Here is a 25855-nt window from a genome sequence, read left to right on the forward strand (position 1 = left end):
AGTTTCATTCAAATAACATATGTTTTGTGAATAAATTAAAACTGAATGAATATTGAACAGTGAAAGTAACTGTAGTGTTCATGTCTTCCACAGAGTCCATCCTTGCCTAGGAGAGGAGTGTGCAGTGTAGCCTTAACGAGTTCATGAAATATTCATCATTTTAGTTGACTTTGGGTTAAAGATTTCGAAGAATTAAAACTGTTTCTAACTCTAAATTAATTGCAGCCTGTAGCAATCGTAATAAAGGTGTTTCTATGTAACATAGATGCTATTCATTAAGTCATATTTTGAATTTTATAGGTCATATTTTTATGTTTTTTGGGTCATAAATGCATACATATTTCGTATATTTTTAGGTCATAGAAATCCGCCCCCCAGTGATCACTATCCACTCAAAAGAAAATACTTGGTACCATTATGTACCTGGTCAACAAACTTACTATTTTCCCCAGATCGTTTGAAACTGGCTAAGAAAATCGCCAGGAACTGAATTCGGGCATCTTAGGCCATCTGCACACGGAGCTACTCATTAGTAATTGATTGGTAACTGAAGTTTCCGGCCGATTACTTGAGTGTCACTTCCTGTGTATTTCAGTGGAAAGCCACACACGGCGCTACCCGTTTGTAATCTGTTAGTAACTAGTTTGTAATCAGTTCCAGGTGACTCGCGGAGCCAGTCACCAGTGAGTTTAGTTTCTCAGTTCCCAGTGATCAAGTTCCTTTTTACGATAGAGAGCGAACAAGTTTTCAATATAAAGTTAGTGGGAGAAATTGAAAAACACCCGATACTGTACAATTGTACGCTGAAGGATTGCGCAAGGAAGGACATTACGGAGAAGGCATGGAATTATATGGAAGCTTTTAAATTTGTAAAAAATTAAGTTCACTTTTCTTACCTGAGAGTTATTAGCACCCTTTACTCAGCACACACACATTCCCTCATATTTGTTTTTCACTGTCAAATGGCAGGCGCAATAAGTCGCACCAAGTCCATATAACTGTGTTTGGTCATTTAGCATCCGTTTGTTCGAACTCCTTTACTGCTATGAATAATCTGCAATCTTTTCAAGATATGGATGAACCCAATACCTTCTATTTTTTCTCCTGAAATAATGAAACACAACCATGTCTTCTTCGTCACTTGAGCCAGTGGTTGACATTCTAGCAAAGTTAAGAAGCAATCTAGTAAGTCCGCGGCAAACTTTACAAATGGCTAATCAGGAAGAATCCGTCACCGTACAATAGCTTCATATGTGGAGCCGAGTTACTATTCAGTTACTAACCAGTTTGTGCCCCCGGTTACAAACCAGTAACGTTTCTAATGAGTAGCTCCGTGTGTAGAAGGCCTTAGATTTATAAACAGACTGAAAGCGGCACGTCCCAAAAATAACAGTAATATAATGCAGAACTGGGTTAACTTAAATGAAACACATTTATTAACACAAACCCGGAGGAAATCAGTCCAAGACTGACATGAAAGAACAAATAAATAGGGATATGGGAAATCGCTTACATACATTATGTTAACAATGATCCATCTAGAGGGAGTGTTACTCAATCTCATAATTCTTTTGAATACATTGTCATATAATATTTCTCTCACTCACACAGTGAGAGTGCTTAAGATTAGATTCCAAAGTATTTCTTTCTCGAAGTAGGAAAAATAATAATCCCGAGGTAGTAGGTAACAAACTTTTTACATCATCAGAATCTATATTCCTCTTTTTTTCTTCTCTTTTTAAAAATCCCCACGGAGATTAAATCCCCAATGAAATCGAGACCGGCTGAAAAAACAATCATGGACCATAAAAGAGTAAACAAAAGTGTTGTCATAGCTGCAAGAAATAAACACGCGGCAGAAAGGCGTAAAAATGAGGTTAAAATCCAAAACAAAACAGATAAATTGGCTAGGAAGGCCATAAATGAAAGTAAGACAAAATGGGAACAAGGATGATAATAAATAATAACTAGGTACTGAAAAGTAGCGTAGGCCCAGTAATCACACAACACTCACGCACACACTTAAAGACCAACATACGAAATATAAAGTACAATGGCACGACACACAACGACAAGAATTGTGCAGCATAAAATGCTTCAATCAACGTCTCATGAGTTCGATCTGAAAGCATAGATCAGAAACCTTGATTGCCGCAAATGGGGTATGGCACACCCAGTCCAAACACACAGTGTAAACAACTTACTCGCTGCATAACACACATTCATATCATGCAGAAAGACGAATATGAATCATAGTATCAGCAACAAAACACAATGTAGAGCATGAACTCAAGCCAAGACATCGAAGATAAAGAAAAATTAAAGGTCTCCAACCAAACACAGCGAGCAAGCCACCATGCACATGAATAATCGGACCGATGCCACCTTTTGCTCTTAGTCGAAATGATCACACATAAGCAGACATGTAAAGGAAGGGATGTAACGGAAAATAAGCCTGCAACAAGATATAAAAGAAATAACACACAAAACGAGAGACCTTCTTATAAACGGGCTAATATAACTATGGCAAACTGGGAATGATATGAACAAACATTACCTCAAGAAGTAGTAGTCATAGTTTCGACTCTAAACTTTGAGAGTTGTACAGGGTAACGTTTTAAAACGTTTATAATATCTTCTGTAAGAGACAAAGGCCACATCACAAAACAGTCTCCATCTTATTTTTCTTTCTCACCGTCCGACTGTCAAAGATCACACAACATGCAGATAAGATAGAAAGAAATGCTTTGGCAATCCTCATAGCCTGAGCTGCCATCTGTCTAAATAGGGATAAATTACACATCGGGCACGGCATACATGATGCCAAACAGCCACAACAGACTGACATAAGGCATCGCATAAAATGTGGTACCTGAAGAATATGAAAACAAAACAAACAGGTTACGAGGATTGGCTTAACATTCTCACTGCGTCTCCAAAATGAGTCTTCCTTTTTGATCAAGCAAGAGGGGCATCGCATAAAATGTGGTATCTGAAGAATATGAAAACAAAACAAGCAGGTTACGAGGTGTGGCTTAACATTCTCAGCCCGTCTCCAAAATGAGTCTTCCTTGTTTATCAAGCAAGAAGGATTCATTGTATACAAGGGCTAAGTCTTACAACTAAACGCGCGCACATGACTACAGCAGAACTTATACTAAAGGATAATCTAAACATTTTAGAAGGGTAATTACACACATGTTTATACAAATATAAACAAATGTTGAAAGAATATGTTGGCACAAGCGTTCATTCACTGAGGTCAACACAATACCTCAAAGAAAAGTGGTATATTCAGACAATTATACAGTTGCAGTCCATCAAAATCATGCGGATTTGAATATGTCGAGTACTGTCTTACTCGGTGTCTCTTGTCCCATTTTCTTCTTATATTATCAGTTTGGAATTAAACCCAGTTTTCGCCCCTTTTGTCATACAGATTCTTAGAAGGAAAGAGGAAACAGAAAAGGTGTGAGCGTACAGTTCTCTTATCACAGGTTTATTCTAAAATTTTCTAATGGATATAGGAAGAACAGAAAATACTACATTAGGAAAGAAATAAAGTCGAACATCACGGGCTCCTCGGATTAGTATGATTTTAAGAGCAAAACATGAACCTTGGATGAAACCTGGTTGGCGAAGTCTCCCGATCTGACGGTTACAGGTCTCAGAAATTCAACGATCTTCTTTGGTTCGAACCACTTTTGAGAGTTTCCCGCTGACATGTTCAACAGCAAAATTGACGGGGATTCTTTTAACCAAAACAAGGTCTTCAACTCGAAAAGGAACAGGCTTCCTTCTCCTGTGTCTCTGAGCCACCTTTTTTTTTTTTTTTGCCTGGATTAGATGTTCAGAAGAAATTTTCCATTTATCCTGGACAGTCATGTGGCAAGAAGGAGCAGACGTATATTCTATATTCCACTGCAACATAAGTGGATCATTAAGAATTATGCCCAAAAACAGTTCAACAGGAGTAAAATGGCTGGATTCATGGTCAGCGGTGTTGAATCCTAAGCTGAAAAAAAGATAAGTAGGAATCCCAACAAGTTTGGTTGTTATAGTAAAAGGCAGATAGACACGTCTTAAGGTTAAGGTGGAATCTCTCGATACGAGATGGCTGAGGATGGTGCGGACTAATGGCTGGTTTCTGGAATGACAGTTATCTGTAGATGCGTAGTTATCAGTGACTTAACATGGTGATATGTTTAAAACGAGTTTCCGAAAGAACAGTTATCGGCTTCTTCGCAGTTATCTGCGCAACAACTGGCAACTGCAGCTAGTGCTGTAGTTACCTCTATGTTAGAACTGATTCTATCATATACCGCTATGAGGCGCCACTCGTACAAGGTCTTATATTAGTTTCATAAACATTAATACGTGATAATGAACTGGTTATAATATATTTACAATCATTCATTGTAGTTTTAACGTGCGTGGGTGTGCATCTTTTTCGTCAGGCTTTGATTCATGTATCCCACCAACAGTTAGTTCACACCCAGTCTGTAATTATGAAATATTTACATTTGTATTAAATAATAAATATCTTAGGTACCGGTATGCATTTAATATAAGCCTGCTGAATAATAAATATCAATTTTTTATTGCTTTTTAATGTTATTATATTCTTTAAGCAGTGACGTGCGGTCTCATAGACTCCCAGTAAACATAAACATCTGGACTACATTAAAAATCTTGCAGGGAGCTGTAGGTTATTTCATCTTCTTATCTGTGTCAACACACTTCACACCCTACGTCGGGGTTAGCTCGCTAGGGTCGATTGAAATTTTCAAGTGGACTTCACGTCAGCAGTTACGAGACTATTTTTGTCAATGCATGTTGCATGCTCAGTGTAAGTAAAATATCTCAAATTACTAGTCCGTTGCAGTTATTATGAACTACAAATTCTCGGTTCGAGGAGTACATTAGGGAACTACAGTACTGATGAAAAGTTGAGTGATATGGCTATTTTCTTTTGGCTGTTGGGGATCGCAGATTGTAATGCTTTCGTGTTGTCCAAGTTGTGCCATGAAAGCCCGGAAAAAATGGAATTCTTGAAGGGTTTGGCATCTGATCAGGTGAAATTACATGTCAAAGAAGAATGATAAATGAGTGAGTTCCCAGATAGATACGAACGGGAATAAGCAACATTTTGTACGTAAGACTCAGCGTCGAGATACGGAAGAAAAACTGAAGAAACGGCAATCTTACCGTACATATCCAGCATCCTTGAAGAGAAAGACGGCCTATGCGTGTTTTAAGTAGGAGTTTTCAGTTTGTTTGCAATTTACAAAAAAACCTGCAACAGTTGCAGCGGGAACAAGTGGATATCGCACCGTCGGTGCAGAACTTCAGTGCCGGAATGATAGGTTCCAAAGTGTGCTGCACGTTTTCATTTATGGATTTTTTCATTTACGCTTGTTGTGTTCTGGATCAGTGAAAAGTGATCTGTTTGGAAATTGCTGTGTATTTTTATAATTTTACTGACAACGATCAAGGTGAAATTTAGACGATGACTGCGTACTGTGAATAAGAAAGAACGGGAAATATATATATTGTTTTCATTATTTGATCGTACATACTGTATATTCATATTATGAGAGATTATTACATGCTAATCAGATTGATTGAGATGACTTTGTATATATTTGCTAACCATTTTTCATTGTACAAAACTTCTGCTATTAAAAGTAACTAGATATTACCAAAATAACCCTAAAATCATTTGCGTAGAGACATCTATTGGAGGACGACAGATACTAAACATGACGATAACTCACTGTTTATTACCAGGGCTTATAAATCTGGATTTAAGTTTCCGGAAACTCATTAAAGTTAACAGCACAGTTAAAGTTACAAGCGCATTTAGGTAACTCATAGGTAACTGTGGTGTACCAGAAACCGGCCATAAGACGGATATGTCTTATACCCCTTGAGAAGTACATGTTCCGGAAGTGGATACAGGTGAAAACAGAGGATTTGCTTGACCAAAGTCTTGAGAGAGCCGAAAATAGCAAAGATATGATTTGATAGCAATTTAACGTTGACAGCAGAATTAATTTTACGAACTGGAAACAGCCAAACAAACTTAGAAAAACCATAAATGACAGATAATATGCCAATATTTCAGTTTCTGGATTTTACCAGTGGACCAAAGAAATCATGAACAGTTTCTGCCCAGGAGAGTGCGCAGTGTCAGCGGAGTGGAAACACACCTGACCGTTTCGAGCAGATTTGCATTTATGACAAACGTCACAGCTCCTGACGTATTCAAAATATCCCTTTTGAAGTTTGAATCCAACGAGCCGTTCTCCCTAACTTTTTCACATTTGCGTTCATTCAGGACAGGGCTTGATTGTCGGTGTATACCCAGAAATGACTGTGTTTGAGGTAAGAATGGAATTTCTCAATGCCGAGGACAACGCCCAAACATTTCTTCTCATAAGTGGAGTAACCAATTTCTGATCCATGCAACATCTTGCTAAAATACGCAATAGGAGCCAAGGCATCGTTCTCCTACCTCCGTTTCAGCACAGTTGAGACAGCAATATCGCTGACATCGCATTGAAGAACGAAATCGCTGTTGAAATCAGGACTATGTAGTACGAGAGCTTGGTAAAGAGCATTTTTAAGTTTGCAAAAGGCCTTGAGCGTCACCCCAACAGAAACAAGTGTTCTCCCTCTTTAACGAGGTCAACAGAGCTGAAACATCGGAAATATCCGGGATGAACCTGCTGTAAAACCCAACCATGCAAAGAAACCTGCAAAGTCCACGGAGATTCTTAGGTCTGGGAAACTCACGAATACTCTTCACACTTTCAGGATTTACTGAGATACCAGTACTGGAGATGATATGCCCTAAGAATTTGATCTGTCTGTAACACAAGGATACTTTCTCGGGGTGAAACCATGTTTCTTCATTCTAGTGAGGAACTCGTGAAGATGGGCTACGTGTTCTTCAAAGGTGTCAGAAAACAGAACGACATCGTCTAGGTATGAAAACAGACAGGTAAACTTTAGATCTCCAAAGACTGAGTCGAGTATGCGGCACCGTGCCTGACCCCCGATAGAAATACCCATGGGCATTTTATTAAACTGATATAGGCCAAAAGGGGTAGCAAAAGCAGTGAATTCCGGGCAACTAGGATCAATGGGAATTCGAAAGTATGCCGAATTGAACGGAATAAAATTCAGCCTTCCCAAAGGACTGCAGGGCGGACTTAATAGTGGGAAGCTGTCGAATACAACATGGCAATTTAGAGATTAATAATCTATCACAAGACGGGCTTGACCGTCTTTCTTGGGAATTAGAAAGGCGGGGCTGCTAAAAGGTGACTTTGATGTACTTACCACACCCTTCTCTAACAATTCATTGACACATTTCCTCTTACATATTATAATTCTCATGTTTTGGTCCGTATTGAAATGTACAATGAAGTGATATAAATATTAAAATTTATTTATTCCACCTATTCAATACATAAATATAGATTTTAATTAAGAAATTAAATCTTGAATAAAATTATAGGGACATGTTTCACCCTTTAATTTTATTATAAACTTCACTTGAAGTGAGCAACGGTAACGTCTCTTTACTAGCTTTAATATGTTTTAACACTATGAGACCGGACGTTTCAAGATGGCGTCCCTACCCGGTGCCGGCGTAATTTAGACTCTCAGAAAAAAAATCACAGTTCTGTCAGTTTTCACATTATAAATTAACAAATTTATATACATATTGTACAATGAGTGGGCTATCCCATGAAATCAAATAAAAAATGCTTACCTGCAGCATTGGAAAGAAACTTAGGCTACAATATTGGTCCATTCTGATATCCTTGTTCACGCGCTTGAATTTCTAATTCACTAGAAAAGTTCGATAGTTTTTAGTCACTGAATAGCAGAATTACACATTGTTATTCCCTATACCTAGCTTTGGTGTGGTAACACTCAAAACATTCTCCTTTGCAAAGACCTACGTCACATTTACGACAATATATGGTTGTCATTTTCTTCACAGCATGACCGGTGTTATGTTTGGACTTGTAGCAAACTTTGCGCATGTCCTTCCTTCTTCGCCCCTACTGCAGGTATTCTGTCTAAAATTACCTCTACCTACCAGCCTTCCCGCAGTCGATGCTTGTGATTCTTCAGTAATTTCGGCCCCAACACTACTCACCAAATCATCCACTAAACGTTCACAAAATTTCGAAAGGGGAAGTTTTTGTGAAGAAGCCTTACGGTACAGTATATAGGCATTCCCTATGGCAAGATCAAACAGATGGAAGAATAATTTTTTCCACAACTTGATCGATTTCCTTGTGAATGCATAATATGCCAACAACTGGTCGGACTTATCAACACCAATATTGAATTTGTTATAGTCTACCTACTACTTCTGATGGTTTGGATTTCTAATGGCTCCCTCTTGCTGCAGGTACTTCAATCATGTCATCATGTGCAGTGCTCAGCATATACACGTCTCGAACATTTCGCCACACTATTGCTAGAAGGTGTCCTTTCTGCAATGACATTTTTTCACCCCTTTTCAGTTTTTTTCACGATCTCTGATTTTGCCATTCCTTTCCGATTTAGTCTGACAGTCCCACAGATGGTCATAATTATACAGAATAAATCGACTACTTGAGACATGATTGCAGGCTGTTGCCTCACTACACTTTCATTCTAAATCTGTGGAGTCATATAATCTATCATTAAATACACGCACATAAATTTGAGCTTATCTAACCGGAGCAAGCGTGGAATACGTATGTCAGCAATTACATAAGATCTAACTGAGCGCACGTGGCTACGAAACATCATCCCTAAGTTGCACCACCATTCACTATTGGTCGACAACACCACCTAACGATAGTAAAGGAAATTGACAACACGTCAAAGCAACAACTAATTCAATAACGTGAATAGCTTTCGAGTGGCTGAATTTCAAAATCTTGGTAGTACTATTACTAACAGCGGCACTTGGGCGCACGCCGCGTGGTAGTAATATTACTACCGGCGGCGCATAGTGTTAGTACTCCATTTGGAATTATCGACTACTTTTTTTCCTTTTATCATTTTTCTAACGCCCTCAACCTCCACAGGGCGCCACTTTACAAGGTTTAACATAACCATTTACGTTCTTATAAAATTACCAGTATACAATTTGTTACCAATTTTTAAACAAGTACATTCAAGAAAGTGTATAAATTTACGAGTATTTGTTTTTTAAGACTTTATTAAGGCTTCATTTTAAGAATATTATAACTATTGTTAACCATTTGCTCACGATTTGAAGCACATTTCCAACATCATCCTCTCTTTCATATGTAATTTTAATACAATCAGGTACCTGATTAATTACCTTTCAGATTGAGATTAAGGCTGAAGATGCCCTTAATTAAAGAGCGAAACATGTCCCTATAAATTTATTCAAGATTTAATTTCTTAATTAAAATCTCTATTTATGTATTGAATAGGTGGAATAAATAAATTTTAATATTTATTTGACTTCACGTTTCCTCTTGGCGGTGAGTTTGGGAGAACAACTGAAGGGAGGATGTCTGACAGGCGTGCGATCTTTCAAGTCGATGCAATAAGTGAACTCGGTAGCACACCCTAGTTTTGCAGTAAGTATTTTCAGGAAATTCTTCAATAAGACTATTCAGTACAAGAGCCTGACTTTCAGACAGATCACATTGATTGACAAGCGGACTACAATTTGACAGGGCCCATAAGGGTTTGTTTCTAGAAGGACTTACAAAAGGGAAACTTTCATTGGATCTAAAAGAAAGCGAAGGATCCGCTAATGAAATCGATAGACAACCCCGTGTCTAGCATGAAATGAGAGGCTAAGATGAGTGGAACGGTCAAACCTGGGACGACAGGCTGACATAAGACATTGCATAAAATGCGGTATCTGAAGAATATAAAAACAAGACAAGCAGGTTACGAGGTATGGCTCACTGGTCACAAAATGTTTCACTGTCAGTTGCACATTAAATTGTACGTGTCAATACAATAGCAGAAAACATGAAACCAAATCCACAAGCCGAAACAACTGAGAGAGTATACCAAATTTTACAGCTCACTGTACAGTAGATAGTAGTGGAAAAACCAGAAGGTTTGAAGAAAATATTCCAAGCACAATATAAAATTCACTCAGTGACAAGGAGCGACTACATCCTGCATCTGACTAATTACAAAAGAATCTCATATTAACATCATGAGCATAAGTGCAAATCTATGATCCACCAGTTGCTTTTATTAGCCTTAGGTAACAACAATAACTAATAATGCGGTGAGCATTCTTGCATCTCACCCGATGAAACTATCCTAGAGAACAGAATGTGCAACTCAAAAAATAGGAAATGAATCATCAGCACAATTTAACTCAGACTTCAAGAACACCCTTCCTAACACATATAGGAATTCCAGGGTTCTAATAAAATATAAAAGATAGAATGAACATGAAAACACACAGATTGAGTAGTCAACAGTTCATCTAAAGAAAAATTTCAGACAGTCCAGAAGACCTCATAATCAAAAAGACTGTTCAGATAAATTTAGGAATTGACAAGATACGTTCCGGCTGATCCCATAGTCAGCCAGACTCAAACTCAAGTACAGTAGATAACCAAAACACACAATACAACACGCGTAACTCCCCAATAAATTTTGATGACAGATATTAACCTTAAATTCAATGAATAGCATTCCATGAATGTGCATAATAGGATGACTCTTATCATGAGGAAAAAAAGGAAAGAGGGAACAACACTCATTGGGCATATATGGCACAAAACCACTTCTCACCTACAAATAACACACCACTCATCATCATCATCTTCATAGGCATTTATTCGTCAACATATATACAGTAAATAAATACAGTGTCATTTGGACCTATTAATTGTGTTGTCTCAGATGGCTGAACAGTCTGATTCTGGATGCACAGATTTTATTGCAGTGACAGCGCACACTAGTTTTTGCAGCAAATGGTGTGCAAGAACACCATCCCTTGCATTCTCTCATTCTTTCCTGCGGTTCCTCCTCTCAGCTTCTAATCTTCTCCTGTCTTGTTGTAGATGTTCAACTCCATTGTATACAATTCTACGCCATTTGAGCCTATCCTCGACTGCAGTTTCCCAGTTGATGATATCAGTTTGACCCCTTTTGCGATTTCATCCTTATATTGTTTAAGCTGCCCTCCATGGTTACATTGGCTATTCTTTAGTTGGGAGTACATGATTTTCTTTGGGTGGCATGTATCTGGCGTGCAGACAATATGGCCAGCCCAGTGTAGCTGATACCTGACTATCTTCGCCTCCATGCTCTTAGTATTGGCTTCTTCGAGGGTACTAATCTTTGTTCGACGATCTTGCCATTTAACTTTCAGTACTCTCTGCAGGCATCGTTGACGGTATTTTTCCTGGCATTTTAGGTTTCTCCTGTAAGTTGTCCAGGTCTCGCAACCATAGATAAGAGTAGGGATTGCAACAGCATTGTAAACGTAGAGTTTGGTTCTCACTCTGATATCTTGATTGTCAAACACACTTTTTAGGAGACGACCGAAAGCCACACTAACACATCTTAAACGATATTGGATTTCTGCATCAATTTTTCACATGTTGAAAGGTGTCTTCCAAGGTAAGGAAAATTATTTATGTTCTGCAGAGATTGGCCATTAATTGTAATAGCCAGAGTTCTCTTATTTGAATTTGGTGCTGGCTGGTAAAGGATCTTAGTCTTATTAATATTAATTTCCAGTCCAATACTTTCATATGCTTGATGAAAGCCTTTAGGATTGATTGCAGATCTTTGTCTATGTTGGCTGAAATAACATTGACGTCTGCGTACTGAAGCTCTATAACTGACACCGGAGTCACCTTGGTCTTGGCTTGCAGTCAGTTAATATTAAACAGATTTCCATCAGTTCTATACACAAGTTCTACGCCTGATGGCAGTTTATCATCCACAAGGTGTAGTATAGTTCCAACAAATACTGAGAACAATGTTGGAGCAATCTCACAACTTTGCTTGACTCCAGCAGAAATACAGAAAGGGTCTCCTGGTCTTGTATTGGTATGAACAGCAGCAAACATGCCGTCCTGTAGTTGTCGAAGTATCTGTACGTATTTGTTTGGACATCCATTCAGAGCTAGAATTCTCCATAGAGCTTCTCAATTAACAGAATAAAAGCCTTGATAAGATATATAAAAGCCATGTACAAGGGTTGGTTTTCCTCTCTAGACTTTTCCTGCATTTGTCTTGCACAGAAAATCATATCAATTGTGCTTCTGTCTGGCCTGAAACCACACTGTGTTTCTGGTAGACACATTTCAGTCAGTGTCAGTAGACAATTGGACAATATTCTAGCAAGAATTTTTCCAGCAACAGAGAGTAATGATAGTCCTCGATAATTGTTACATAGGGTCTTGTCCCCTTTCTTGAAGATGGTGATGATGGAAGCATCTCGTAGATCAGCAGGGATTGTTCCTGTGTTCCATATTTTCACAATCAGCCTGTGTGTATGCTGAATTACGAAAAGACTATATCCTCCTTGAAGAGCTCTGTTGGAATTTCATCTTGTCCAGGTGCCTTTTTTATTCTTCAGCTGTTGAATGGCCTTCTCGATTTCTTGAATAGAAGGGACTTCACGTAAGTGATCTTGAATTGGCTGTTGTGGAATATCAGCAAACACATCTTCCTCAAAATGCAAGTTTCTGTCCAGGAGGTCTTGAAAATATTCTTTCCAACGGGAAGCTATCGAGTCAGGGTCTTTAAGAACTTCAGTACCGTCTTTGGATTTTAGACAATTAAGGCCTTTGGTGGAGGGACCATGAATATCTTTGGTAGCATTGTAGAAGGCACCGGTGTTGTTGGAGGCGATTAAATTTTCCATGTCCATTGATTTGTCTATCCACCATTTGTTCATGATCATCCTGCATCTTTCTGGACTTCCGTTTTCATTTGTTGATACCTCTGTTTCTTGGGAAATGGATTTTGATCATTTTGCCAAGCGTTGTAGGCTTTCTGCTTTTATCAGTTAGGTCACATATTTCTTTACAATTAGAAATAAGAAAGGATTTCCACCTACCAATACTTGTTTATTGCACTTATTATGCTACAGGACCGGTTTCGACCCTTTACATAAGGTTATCCTCAGCTGAACCATGCATACATATCTATGTGATGAAGCTATGATTAAGATAGTATTGTCGAAGGAATGCCATACGATAATAAAACTTTAGGTCACATCCAAATGGGGCATGTCGTAACGTGAACTGGCATATATGTCACTATGTACAACAATGCATTGTATGTCTAAAATAGTATGTTTAAGATCTTAAAATTAGTTGATAAAACATATCTCGCTTAAAACTAACATATATATAAGATGAATACAATATATGGGAGCATTTCATGCACATGAACGTTTGTGTCTTGCTTGTTGGCTGACTCCCATGTTCAAGTCTTATTTACACAGTTGTACACTCAGCTGCTGTTCCTGGAGTTTAAATGATATGGTTTGCTTGTAAAATTGTATGAGTAAAACATTTTGTCTTCATGTATGTACATAGAGTAAAACACTTTCCAATTTTAAAAAGGTGCCAGAAGTATAGTTAAAATTAGGCTAAAATATGTTCAGCTCTGCTGTGTGTGTTGCCTATGTTAAAATCAAATCATGTTGTCCTGTGACGTCCATAAAATTTGAATGACATTGGGTTCAAAGTAGTGGCTCCTTTCCCATTTGTAGCTGTGCAGTGATGTTATATTTGTTTGTGGAAGATAAGTTTGAACTATGAGTGATATTTGTTGGAGGAATGTCTAAGGGTTGTGTGTGCTGATTTGAATATGTACTTACTGTTGTTGATGTGGCTGAGATGTGTTTGATATGCGAGCTTGTTGTGTACTACTTCGTGTTCTTCTTGGGCTTGTACTAGCTACTGTGGGGGGGAAGGGAAGGAGGGGTAGGGAGAGTTGCTGTTGTGGGGGTAGGGGTGGAGCTGGGTGTGTTGTTAGATGTTTTTCTGTCGCGTGTCGCGTTCTGTTTATTGATTATCTTAAGGTAAGAGTTTTTTAGGGCAGGGATAACTGTATTGAAGAAGATGTTAGTTTTTTCTGAGATTTCATTTATGTTGTAATTTGGATTGGTATATTGATCTAGAGTGATGTAAAATTCTTCTGTTATGTTAAGCAAGGGGCCTTTGGGGTTTATGTTCAATATTTGCATGTCGTTATCGATGTTTGAGAAACTGTGTTTATAGTCTGCGACATGTTGTCCTATTGAGGAAAAATGATTGTGTTTTACCGCGTTTATGTGTTCATTATATCGGCTTAGGAAGTTTCTATCGGTGCGTCTGACATAGCTTGTCTCACAGTTATTGCATTTGATACGGTATACCCCTGAGTAGTTGTATTTGTTGTTGCTGTTGATTGTCCTGACGTTGTGTATGATGTTGGTACTGTTGTGTGTAGTTCTAAATGCTATTCTTAGGTTATGTTTTTTTTTTTTTTTTTTTTTTTTTTTATGTTAGTTATGGGGTATATGTGTACATTATTGAAGGTGAATAGTACTCTTTCTTGGATTTGTCTGCTTTTGTTAGTTTGGTTTTGGCTTGGGATTTTATTTTGTGAATGATTTTGATCATTTCTTTCTTGTATCCATTGTTTTTAGCTATGTCGTGAATTAGTTGTTCTTTGTTTAGATCTTCTTTTGTTAACAGTATATTGAATGCTCTGTGTATCATGCTGTAGTAGGCTGCTCTTTTGTGTGTGTTGGGGTGAACGGAATCTATTTTAATTGTATTTGAGGTATGCGTGGGTTTTCTGTATATTCTGTAAGAAAGGTGGTCTTCATGTCTAGTTGTCGTTATGTCCAAGTAGTTCAAATTGCGATTGTTTTCGGTTTCCATGGTAAATTTTAGATGGGAGTCTATTGTGTTGAGTTTATCTAATATATCAGTTTCATTTGTGGATCTATTGTTGATGATGACAAAAATGTCATCAACAAATCTACACCAAAAAAAGATGTTGTCTATTTTATTAATTGATGTATGCTCTAAATAGTCAATGTAAATTTCGGTGAGTATTCCAGAAGCGGGAGATCCCATCGGTAATCCTTTTTGCTGATAAATAGTATCATGAAATTTAAAGTAGTTGTTACTAAAGGCAAAATTAAGTAATTTAATGAACTCTTCTATTTCTAAAGTGCTTAGAGTGCTGTGACTTTTTAGATTAGATTCAATAATTTCTATTATTCGTTTTGTGGGAATGTTCGGGTACATGTTTATTATATCAAATGATGCGAGATTATGATATGGTTCAATCTTTAATCCTTTCGTTCTGTTACAAAAATCTATTGAATTCCGTACTGTTTTATTAGCTGAGAATACGTCGTGCTTTTTGAGGAATCTTTGAATAAATTGCGAGAGTTTATAGGTTGGGCTTGCTCTGTAGTTAATAATAGGTCTCATTGGTATATGTTCTTTGTGTATTTTGGGATAAGCTTTAGCAGTTGGTATTTGAGGGTTCATTACTATAAGTTTAGAGGATTCTATTTCAGTTAAAAGAAAGTGTTTATTTTTTAATAAGGCTTTGAAGTTTCTTTGTATGTTATTAGTCGGATCTTTACGTTTGATAAGGAAAGTGTTATCTTGAAAACATTCTTTAGTTTTCGATATGTATTGGTCTTTGTCGATAATGACTGTGGTATTGCCTTTGTCGGCTTTCGTTATTATTCTGTTTTATTTTATCTTTGAGTTTGTTTATGTGTTTTATTGGCTGAGTTATTGGTTTGAAAGTTACTGTGAATTTTGTCGATATATTGTGGGAGCCTTTTTTTAATATATCTGACTTCATCTCGTAGCTCGTGTGGGATTTTCTGTATGGCGTTTTCTATTTCGGTGATAGTGGTTGTAATGTTCTGGAAAGTTGATGTGTAACCCCAATTGTGCTTGGGTCCCTTGCTCAAGATAACAGTTTCCATTTCATTGAAAGTCGTATTTGTGAGATTTTTTATGGGTGGGTGGAATTTGTGTTCAGTGATTTCGTTGGGAAGGGTTGGAGAATTCGTGTTCGGAATTTCGGTGTTTGGGTTTGGTTTGGATGGTTGTTTAAGTGCTTCTAATTTCTTATTTAGTGTATTCTGTTTGTTAGTGGCTAAGTTTTTTATTTTTTCTGTCGTGATCTGCTGAAAATCATCCCAGTAGCTGTGTGGTAACTCATTAGATGCCTTTAAATGTATTCGGTATAGTTTGTTGTTGAGATGTTGTTTTTTACGGTATAAAAACTTTATTTCTTCTTTCAGCCAGATTTTGTTTGTTCTTTTTTGCGTATTTCGAGTTTGTATGGTAAGCCTGTGTTTATTATTATATTTTCTCAAGAATTTAGGTGTTAAGTCATTTTTTTAGACATTCCTTCAGAAAAGCAATGCTCTTAACCACATTCGTTAGTTTGATCTTTAAGTTTCGATATCTATACGCGTTCCGTTTTGCCTGGTTGGCTACGGTATCGTAATCTATAATCTTCATTTCCGTATTGACAAACTACACAATTAGAAATAAGAAAGGATTTCCACCTATCAATACTTGTTTATTGCACTTATTATGCTACAAGACCTGTTTCGACCCTTTACGTAAGGTCATCCTCAGCTGAACCCAGCATACATATCTATGTGATGAGGCTATGATTAAGATAGTATTGTCAAAGGAATGCCATACAATAATAAACTTTAGGTCACATCCAAATGGGGCATGTCGTAACGTGAACTGGCATATATATCACTATGTACAACAATGCATTGTATGTCTAAAATAGAATGTTTAAGATCTTAAAATTAGTTGATAAAACATCTCACTTAAAACTAACATATATATATATATACATACACTGACTGACAGAGCAAATGCAACACCAAGAAGGAGTGGTTCGAAAGGGATGAAAGTTGGGGAAAAAACAGAGACGGCACGGACGAATAATTGATGTTTATTTCAAACCGATATGCAGGTTACACAATGCGCACGGCATCGACTCAGTAGGATGTAGGACAACCGCGAGCGGTGATGCACGCAGAAACATGTCGTGGTACAGAGTCAATAAGAGTGCGGATGGTGTCCTGAGGGATGGTTCTCCATTCTCTGTCAACCATTTGCCACAGTTGGTCGTCCGTACGAGGCTGGGGCAGAGTTTGCAAACGGCGTCCAATGAGATCCCACACGTGTTCGATTGGTGAGAGATCCGGAGAGTACGCTGGCCACGGAAGCATCTGTACACCTTGTAGAGCCTGTTGGGAGATGCGAGCAGTGTGTGGGCGGGCATTATCCTGCTGAAACAGAGCATTGGGCAGCCCCTGAAGGTACGGGAGTGCCACCGGCCGCAGCACATGCTGCACGTAGCGGTGGGCATTTAACGTGCCTTGAATACGCACTAGAGGTGACGTGGAATCATACGCAATAGCGCCCCAAACCATGATGCCGCGTTGTCTAGCGGTAGGGCGCTCCACAGTTACTGCCGGATTTGACCTTTCTCCACGCCGACGCCACACTCGTCTGCGGTGACTATCACTGACAGAACAGAAGCGTGACTCATCGGAGAACACGACGTTCCGCCATTCCCTCATCCAAGTCGCTCTAGCCCGGCACGATGCCAGGCGTGCAAGTCTATGCTGTGGAGTCAATGGTAGTCTTCTGAGCGGACGCCGGGAGTGCAGGCCTCCTTCAACCAATCGACGGGAAATTGTTCTGGTCGATATTGGAACAGCCAGGGTGTCTTGCACATGCTGAAGAATGGCGGTTGACGTGGCGTGCGGGGCTGCCACCGCTTGGCGGCGGATGCGCCGATCCTCGCGTGCTGACGTCACTCGGGCTGCGCCTGGACCCCTCGCACGTGCCACATGTCCCTGCGCCAACCATCTTCGCCACAGGCGCTGCACCGTGGACACATCCCTATGGGTATCGGCTGCGATTTGACGAAGCGACCAACCTGCCCTTCTCAGCCCGATCACCATACCCCTCGTAAAGTTGTCTGTCTGCTGGAAATGCCTCCGTTGACGGCGGCCTGTCATTCTTAGCTATACACGTGTCCTGTGGCAGACGACAACATGTTCTACAATGACTGTCGGCTGAGAAATCACGGTACGAAGTGGGCCATTCGCCAACGCCGTGTCCCATTTATCGTTCGCTACGTGCGCAGCACAGCGGCGCATTTCACATCATGAGCATACCTCAGTGACGTCAGTCTACCCTGCAATTGGCATAAAGTTCTGACCACTCCTTCTTGGTGTTGCATTTGCTCTGTCAGTCAGTGTATATATATGTATAAGATGAATACAATATATGGGAGCACTTCATGCACATGAACGGTCGTGTCTTGCTTGTTGGCTGTCTCCCGTGTTTTCCCCTCCTGTCTTCGTTTGTTGAATGAACGAGATCTTTGGTCCTGTAGTAAAGAAATACCTTTCAGAAAATAATCTGCCGCTTAATGTCTTGCTGGTTATGGATATTGCTCCTGCTCATCCTCCAGGCCTTGAGGACCACTTATTGGAGGAATTCAAGTTCGTTGAGGTTAAGGTGCTTCTTCCCAACACTACTCCACTTCTGCAGCCTATGGATCAGCAAGTCATTTCGAACTTCAAGAAGCTATACACCAAAGTACTATTTCAGCGATGCTTCGAAGTGACCGAAGGAACAAACCTTACCCTCCGAGAGTTTGGGAGGAATCATTTCCCCAACATGAACTGCCTGAAGATCATCGATAAAGCTTGAGATGGAGTCACCAAGAGAACTCTCCCCTCTGCTTGGGGAAAGCTCTGGCCTGACTGTGTTCTTGGACGTGACTTTGAGTTGTTTGTTGGTGACAATGATCCGCTGATTGTTGATGAAATTGTGTCCTTAGGGAAGACTATGGGGGCTGGAGGTGAATGACTTGGACATTCAAGAGCTGGTGGATCAACATAGCCAGGAACTGGACACCAACGAACTGATGGACCTGCATCGCGAACAACAGAAGGAGATTTTGGAGATCTCATCCGGGAAGAGGAGGAGGAAAAGTCAATGGAATCTCTCACTTCAACTGAGATTCAGGAGAAGTGCAAACTTTGGGAAACGGTGCAAAATTTTGTAGAAAAACACCACCCGAATAAGGCTGTAGCAGTGCAAGCGATGAATCGGTTCATTGACAATGCAATGTCACATTTTTGTGAAATCCTCAAAAAGAGGCAAAAACAACAGTCATTGGACATGTTCCTCATTGAAGTTGCACGAAAAGAACACAATTCCATTTAGCCAATAGATAGCAGTGATTCCGTTTGTGAAATTTGTGCTACACAGTAACTCTTCTCATATCATCTCTTGTCTCCCTCACACCAACAATGATTCTGTTGTAAGGAAAAGTACACTTTAATTTGTTTTACATTATATTTTATTTTAGAAATGGTATGCAAATAAATATTTTTGTGTTGTGGATGAATCATCCGCATTTCAATAGTTTCTTATGAGAAAACATGCTTTGATATATGAGCGCTTTGGATTACAAGCATGTTGCCGGAATTAATTATGCTCGCAATCCAAGGTTCCACTGTATTGACATTTTAAGCATATAGGTGAAGTTCCTACAATAGGTGTTGCCGGTGATGCTTTCACGGCCCGTACTTATAGACGTGATATTATAATTGTTAGTTTTTAGTTGTAATGGCTGAGTATGACCCTTAAAGGGTTGAAACCAGTCCCATGATATATTTAATGTAAATATAACTCTTGAATAGGTGGACCTTCCTTCAATCCGTATAATTGTGATTGTCTGTCTCTCCCTGCTCATCCTCCAGGCCTTGAGGACCACTTATTGGAGGAATTCAAGTTCGTTGAGGTTAAGGTGCTTCTTCCCAACACTACTCCACTTCTGCAGCCTATGGATCAGCAAGTCATTTCGAACTTCAAGAAGCTATACACCAAAGTACTATTTCAGCGATGCTTCGAAGTGACCGAAGGAACAAACCTTACCCTCCGAGAGTTTGGGAGGAATCATTTCCCCAACATGAACTGCCTGAAGATCATCGATAAAGCTTGAGATGGAGTCACCAAGAGAACTCTCCCCTCTGCTTGGGGAAAGCTCTGGCCTGACTGTGTTCTTGGACGTGACTTTGAGTTGTTTGTTGGTGACAATGATCCGCTGATTGTTGATGAAATTGTGTCCTTAGGGAAGACTATGGGGGCTGGAGGTGAATGACTTGGACATTCAAGAGCTGGTGGATCAACATAGCCAGGAACTGGACACCAACGAACTGATGGACCTGCATCGCGAACAACAGAAGGAGATTTTGGAGATCTCATCCGGGAAGAGGAGGAGGAAAAGTCAATGGAATCTCTCACTTCAACTGAGATTCAGGAGAAGTGCAAACTTTGGGAAACGGTGCAAAATTTTGTAGAAAAACACCACCCGAATAAGGCTGTAGCAGTGCAAGCGATGAATCGGTTCATTGACAATGCAATGTCACATTTTTGTGAAATCCTCAAAAAGAGGCAAAAACAACAGTCATTGGACATGTTCCTCATTGAAGTTGCACGAAAAGAACACAATTCCATTTAGCCAATAGATAGCAGTGATTCCGTTTGTGAAATTTGTGCTACACAGTAACTCTTCTCATATCATCTCTCGTCTCCCTCACACCAACAATGATTCTGTTGTAAGGAAAAGTACACTTTAATTTGTTTTACATTATATTTTATTTTAGAAATGGTATGCAAATAAATGTTTTTGTGTTGTGGATGAATCATCCGCATTTCAATAGTTTCTTATGAGAAAACATGCTTTGATATATGAGCGCTTTGGATTACAAGCATGTTGCCGGAATTAATTATGCTCGCAATCCAAGGTTCCACTGTATTGACATTTTAAGCATATAGGTGAAGTTCCTACAATAGGTGTTGCCGGTGATGCTTTCACGGCCCGTACTTATAGACGTGATATTATAATTGTTAGTTTTTAGTTGTAATGGCTGAGTATGACCCTTAAAGGGTTGAAACCAGTCCCATGATATATTTAATGTAAATATAACTCTTGAATAGGTGGACCTTCCTTCAATCCGTATAATTGTGATTGTCTGTCTCTCCCTGTGGAACAATATAGTAATTTAGAAAAGATTTAAATTTTCATTTAATATGAAGAATAAAACATTTGAAATTTATACAGGTTATAATTGTAATCATTATAGCAATATAGAGGCAAGGAAATTAATCTATGCACTTTCATTTCAGTATCCCAGTTGCCCTCTCCAGTCCAGACAGCTCTCTCAGCTTTACAGCAGCAATTAACAGAAGGAGTACAACGGGAGGCAGCTCGCACTGAAGAGAGAGTACGTCAGTACACAGAACAACAGTACGCTGCGCTTGAGGAGTTCAGAGAACAAGCCCATCAAGATCACCGCCTCTTGGCCAGGTAGGATGAGGCATTTTGCTGGTAAAGTGTATTTTAGTTTGGTTTTATTTTCTTCTTTATTTTGTAGATAAATGTTGTATATCTGTATTTACAAGCTATTGATTACCTGAATTTCCTTTCAAATTAGAAGGTAGCATTACATTTATGAAGAATTTCATTCCATAGTGAAGCCTGAAAGTACAAACACAAAGAAAGCAGATTTCATGCCTAATGCCAAGAATGCATGAATGTCAGCAAATGAGACAGGTAGGATGCAGGTTTGTACTTGTCAGGGCTTGTAACCTGCACTGATCAGTTTAGCAGAATGAGTAATTTAGTTCTTCCTTGCTGGTTGTCGCACAGGTTGAGTGCAGATAGAAAGAAAATAGGATAGATAGATAATTTATTTAACCTGGCTAAGTTAGGGACAGCTGTCACTGTCTTACACTTAACCATTATCAAAATTACGTTGATAACTAATTACATGTTATTAAAATGTAACCTCTCATAAACTTTAAACTATGTAGAACTATTGAACTATGGCTAACAGTAACTACTTGTACATTAAAATTACAAAAGCCAAGGGAAAGAGTACAATAATATAGAAAAGGAGTACAGTTTTTAAGATATACATAAACAATAAAGTGGTAAAAGGAAAAAGAGAATTATTAAACAAAATAGAATTATCTATGAAATGTAACTTTTGTCCTGTTAGTTTCCAGCCAAGCCGAGAAAGGTATGGGGGAAGAATAAAGCAGACAGGAGGAAGTGTGTTTGAAAGAAAGAGGACGAGGAAGTAGGAAAGTGATTATGTCGTCTTGCTGCTTAACTATTTGTATCTTTCCATCAGATATTTTGCACATGCTCTTTAAAATTTCTTGCACACTGATATCCCTCTGACGTTTGAGGCAGGTTGTTCCATTCACAAATTACAGTAACTGTGAAGGAATTGTCATATGCTGACGACTTGTGACTGGGTATGGTAAGGGTATGCATGTTCTATGCTCTTGTGGTTTTTTTGTGGTGTAATGAGAGATTACAGAAACGTTCTTTAAAAGATAAGAAGGAAAATTGACATTTAAAGTTTATTGCAGTAAGGTTAGACAGTTAAGATTATGTCTGTCTTGTAGACGGACCCTACCGAGTTTGGTGTAGGATGATGTCACATGGTCTGTGTATTTAAGGTTGCAGATGAACCTCACATATGCAGTTTGCATGTGCTGTAACTTCTGTAGTGATTCATAGGTGTAGTCGATGTTAACTATATCACAGTAAACAAAAATTGGCATAACTAATGTTTCAATAAAAATCTTTTTGAGTTTAAAGGGATATATAAATTGGAACTTTTTGAGGGTATTCAGTGATGTAAATACTCGCTTGTATGTTGATGCCGCATGTGCTCGCCATAAGTGTTCATTTAGAGTTATTGAAAGATTTTTTATGGTTTTATTATAAGGTATGACTTTGTTCCGTATCCTTATCACTGGAAGAGTTGCACGGCCTGCTTCGGATAATGGTCTTGGATTGGCTTTAAGGATTGTTTGGAATTTGTCAGGGTTGACAGTCCATGCCTTACTGCCTAGTTGTTTACTGTTTCGAGATCTAAATTTAATTTCTCCGTTGTTTCTAAAATGTCATCTGGTCTACAATGAATGAATGAATGAATGAATGAATGTACCATTGCACGTCGTCTGTGTATTCGTGAAACCTGCTGTACTTTAGAGATTTAGATTGATCATTGATGTACAGTAAGGAAAGAATAGATGCTAGTGTAGAACCTTGAGGAACTCCTGTTTCCATGTCCACCACGAAGAAGATTGGCCACCTTTGTTGGTAACTCATTGCTGCTGACCGTGTAAAAAAAGGAGTCTATCCAGTTCAAGGTGCTATTTGAGAAACTAACAGGTAAAGTTTTGACAGTAACAAATCATGGTCTATAGGATTGAATGCCTTGCTGAAGTTGAGGACGACCGTTGTACCCTATCTCAAATGATGTAGGAGATAAAGTAAATGCCAAAAACACGGGTAAATGCAGTGGTTCTGTCTATCTTTTGAAAAGGCATTTAAAATACTTTACATGTGTTAAGTAATGTTATTTCCGCATAAAAGTTATGTACGTCATTTAAATCCGTTTAACTTTTAAAAAGCTGTTTAGTTTCCATTTATAGTTGATACTCATGCATTAAAGTACCTTTTGAGAGGGGCGATGTCTCAACAGCGGAACAGCCACTGTAGTATTCAGTAGCGGCTCATTTAGCTAACATACAATCCATGTGCTTTCTGTTTACTGCTGTGTTCTGATTGTTATTGGCGCGCTAGTGACTTTGCATATTATTATGAGTTTCTTTCGTGCTAATATTTAGTAATATAGCGTTATTAAGTTGGTAGTTAGTCTTTGTCTTGGTGTTTAGGATTTAGTTAACTGTTTTAATTTACGTTTACATAACCTTTGTTAAAGTTCCATGTGGAGTGAAGATGGCTGAGCCCGGCCCTTCTCACATAAAGCATAAGAAGGGAAAAGCATTGAGAAGTGGAGAAGAACAGTGTGTTCTCAACGTTTTTAAGAAGTTTAGTGATGCAAATCCTTTAAAATTAAAAACGTCTTTGGTCCGTATTGAAAGGAGTTTAACATACAATAGAGGAAAGCATAATTTGATCCACCATTTTTCAATACAAAGTATGTTGTTAATACAATCGCAACATTTTTATTTAGAACTGGTTTCGATGTCTTTGGACTCCATCATCAGCCAAAATAGGTCATATGAACAAAGATATACTGTACAAGTATTATAATACATATTATAGACCCTTAATAATAAATAATAAATAATAAATAAATAAATTATAAAGTGAAAATATCAACAAATATTTTAAAAATCTTGATCACTTTGTAATGGTTAAAAAGTCTTGAGCATGATGTTGCTAAACACTGGGCGAAAATTGAACATTGATATCTAAAAACTGTTGTAGAATGTAGTTCCTCCGCAGAGCGTTGATGATAAGATAAAATATGTTTGATAGTGGCTTGTAATATCAGATCATGAGAAGAAATGGTAAATTATGAGGTATATAAACAAGTGGATCTTGCTGCAGGCACTGACAGAAGAGTAGTTATATGGCCAGAAAGTTCTCGATCCAGTGTGGAGCCTAAAGTATGAAAAAAGAAAGTTAAGAGTTAAAATGAAATAATGGGAAAAGAGCAAGAGATTAAAAAACTTTAGTAAGAGACTCACCTCGAGCGGCCTCTTGTATGTACGGTGAGTCGCGATGAACAGGTGCTAGAGCTTACCGGAAGCATAGAACATTACTAAGGGAGGGAGAGTGGTGGGTCAGGAGGGAGGAGAAGAGGGGTAATGGAAGGGGCGGAGTCAGGCGGACTTGGTGGGGACAATAACACGATAACATGTTACGTATAATCTGAAAGAACAAACTATTTTTGGGAAGTTTAGCACTGTTGAGAATTGAAATAAGAACATCAAATAAAATTCTGAGCTTTTCGGAAATGTCGTTCAGGTTCATTAGGGTTGAAATATTGATCTAGATGTATGTAGCAGGTTTCTGTGATATCTAGTAAGGGGCCTTTGCTCAACGTATCCAATATAGTTCAGTCTATTCCATTTGAATTTGTGTTTGTAATCCTGAATGTGCTGACCAACTGCAGAAAACCTATTGTATTTTATTGCATTAAGATGTTCTGCATATCTAATCTGAAAGTTCCTGCCAGTTTGTCCTATATATATGAACTGTTACAGTCGTTGCACCAGAATTTGTAAACGCCTGACTTAGTGAAAGGGTTGGATTTGTTGACTAGATTGGAATTGTGGAGAATATCCATATTTCTATCGCTAGTATGGAAAGCAATATTAACGTTATGTTCCTTGAATAAGTTGGTGACAATGTAGATATTTTGATTAAATGTAAAGGTTGAAAATAGGTCTGGAATTATCTTTTATTAAATTTTCGAACGATGTCTGAATTTCTTGATAATACGTTCGATGAAGATTTTATTATAACCATTAAACCTAGCTATCGCACGTATGGTATTGAATTCTCTATTTAGGTCTGCTTTCGACATTGGAACTTTGAACACGCGATTAACTAAGCTATTGTAAGTATTGTCTTAATTTGCCTCTCAGTTCAGTTGCCGGTGATCTAATTAACGTTTACCGCACAACTGCTGGCCATATCTTTCATCGCGTGGTTAAAGCACTATTGAGGCTAAGAGGGAGGTACGCCTGCAAATGATGATGATTGTTCGGAAAATAAAAGGATATTCTTCACGTTGGTAGGTTTCCACACATCGTGGGTGCAATTGATTGTGACTGCACGCATATTCCCGTTTTTTGCCCTCTCGGTGACAACGGTGAACTTTTCAGAAATCGGAAGAAGTATTTATCTTTTTTTTTTTTCTTTCTTCAATTTGCTTAACGTCGCATCGGCACAG

General features: G+C 38.6%; 1 protein-coding gene across 1 annotated transcript in view; it reads left to right on the forward strand.

The window, feature by feature from the left end:
* The window catches only part of PRAS40 (Proline-rich Akt substrate 40 kDa), a 128540-nt gene that overhangs the window by 34255 nt on the left and 68430 nt on the right, over nucleotides 1-25855 (forward strand). Inside the window, exon 4 of the mRNA XM_067142665.2 lies at nucleotides 21252-21432. Coding sequence (XP_066998766.2) covers nucleotides 21252-21432 — 181 coding nt within the window. The remainder of the gene's footprint in view (nucleotides 1-21251; nucleotides 21433-25855) is intronic.

Source organism: Anabrus simplex, chromosome 3, assembly GCF_040414725.1.
Source record: "Anabrus simplex isolate iqAnaSimp1 chromosome 3, ASM4041472v1, whole genome shotgun sequence".
Lineage (NCBI taxonomy): Eukaryota > Metazoa > Arthropoda > Insecta > Orthoptera > Tettigoniidae > Anabrus > Anabrus simplex.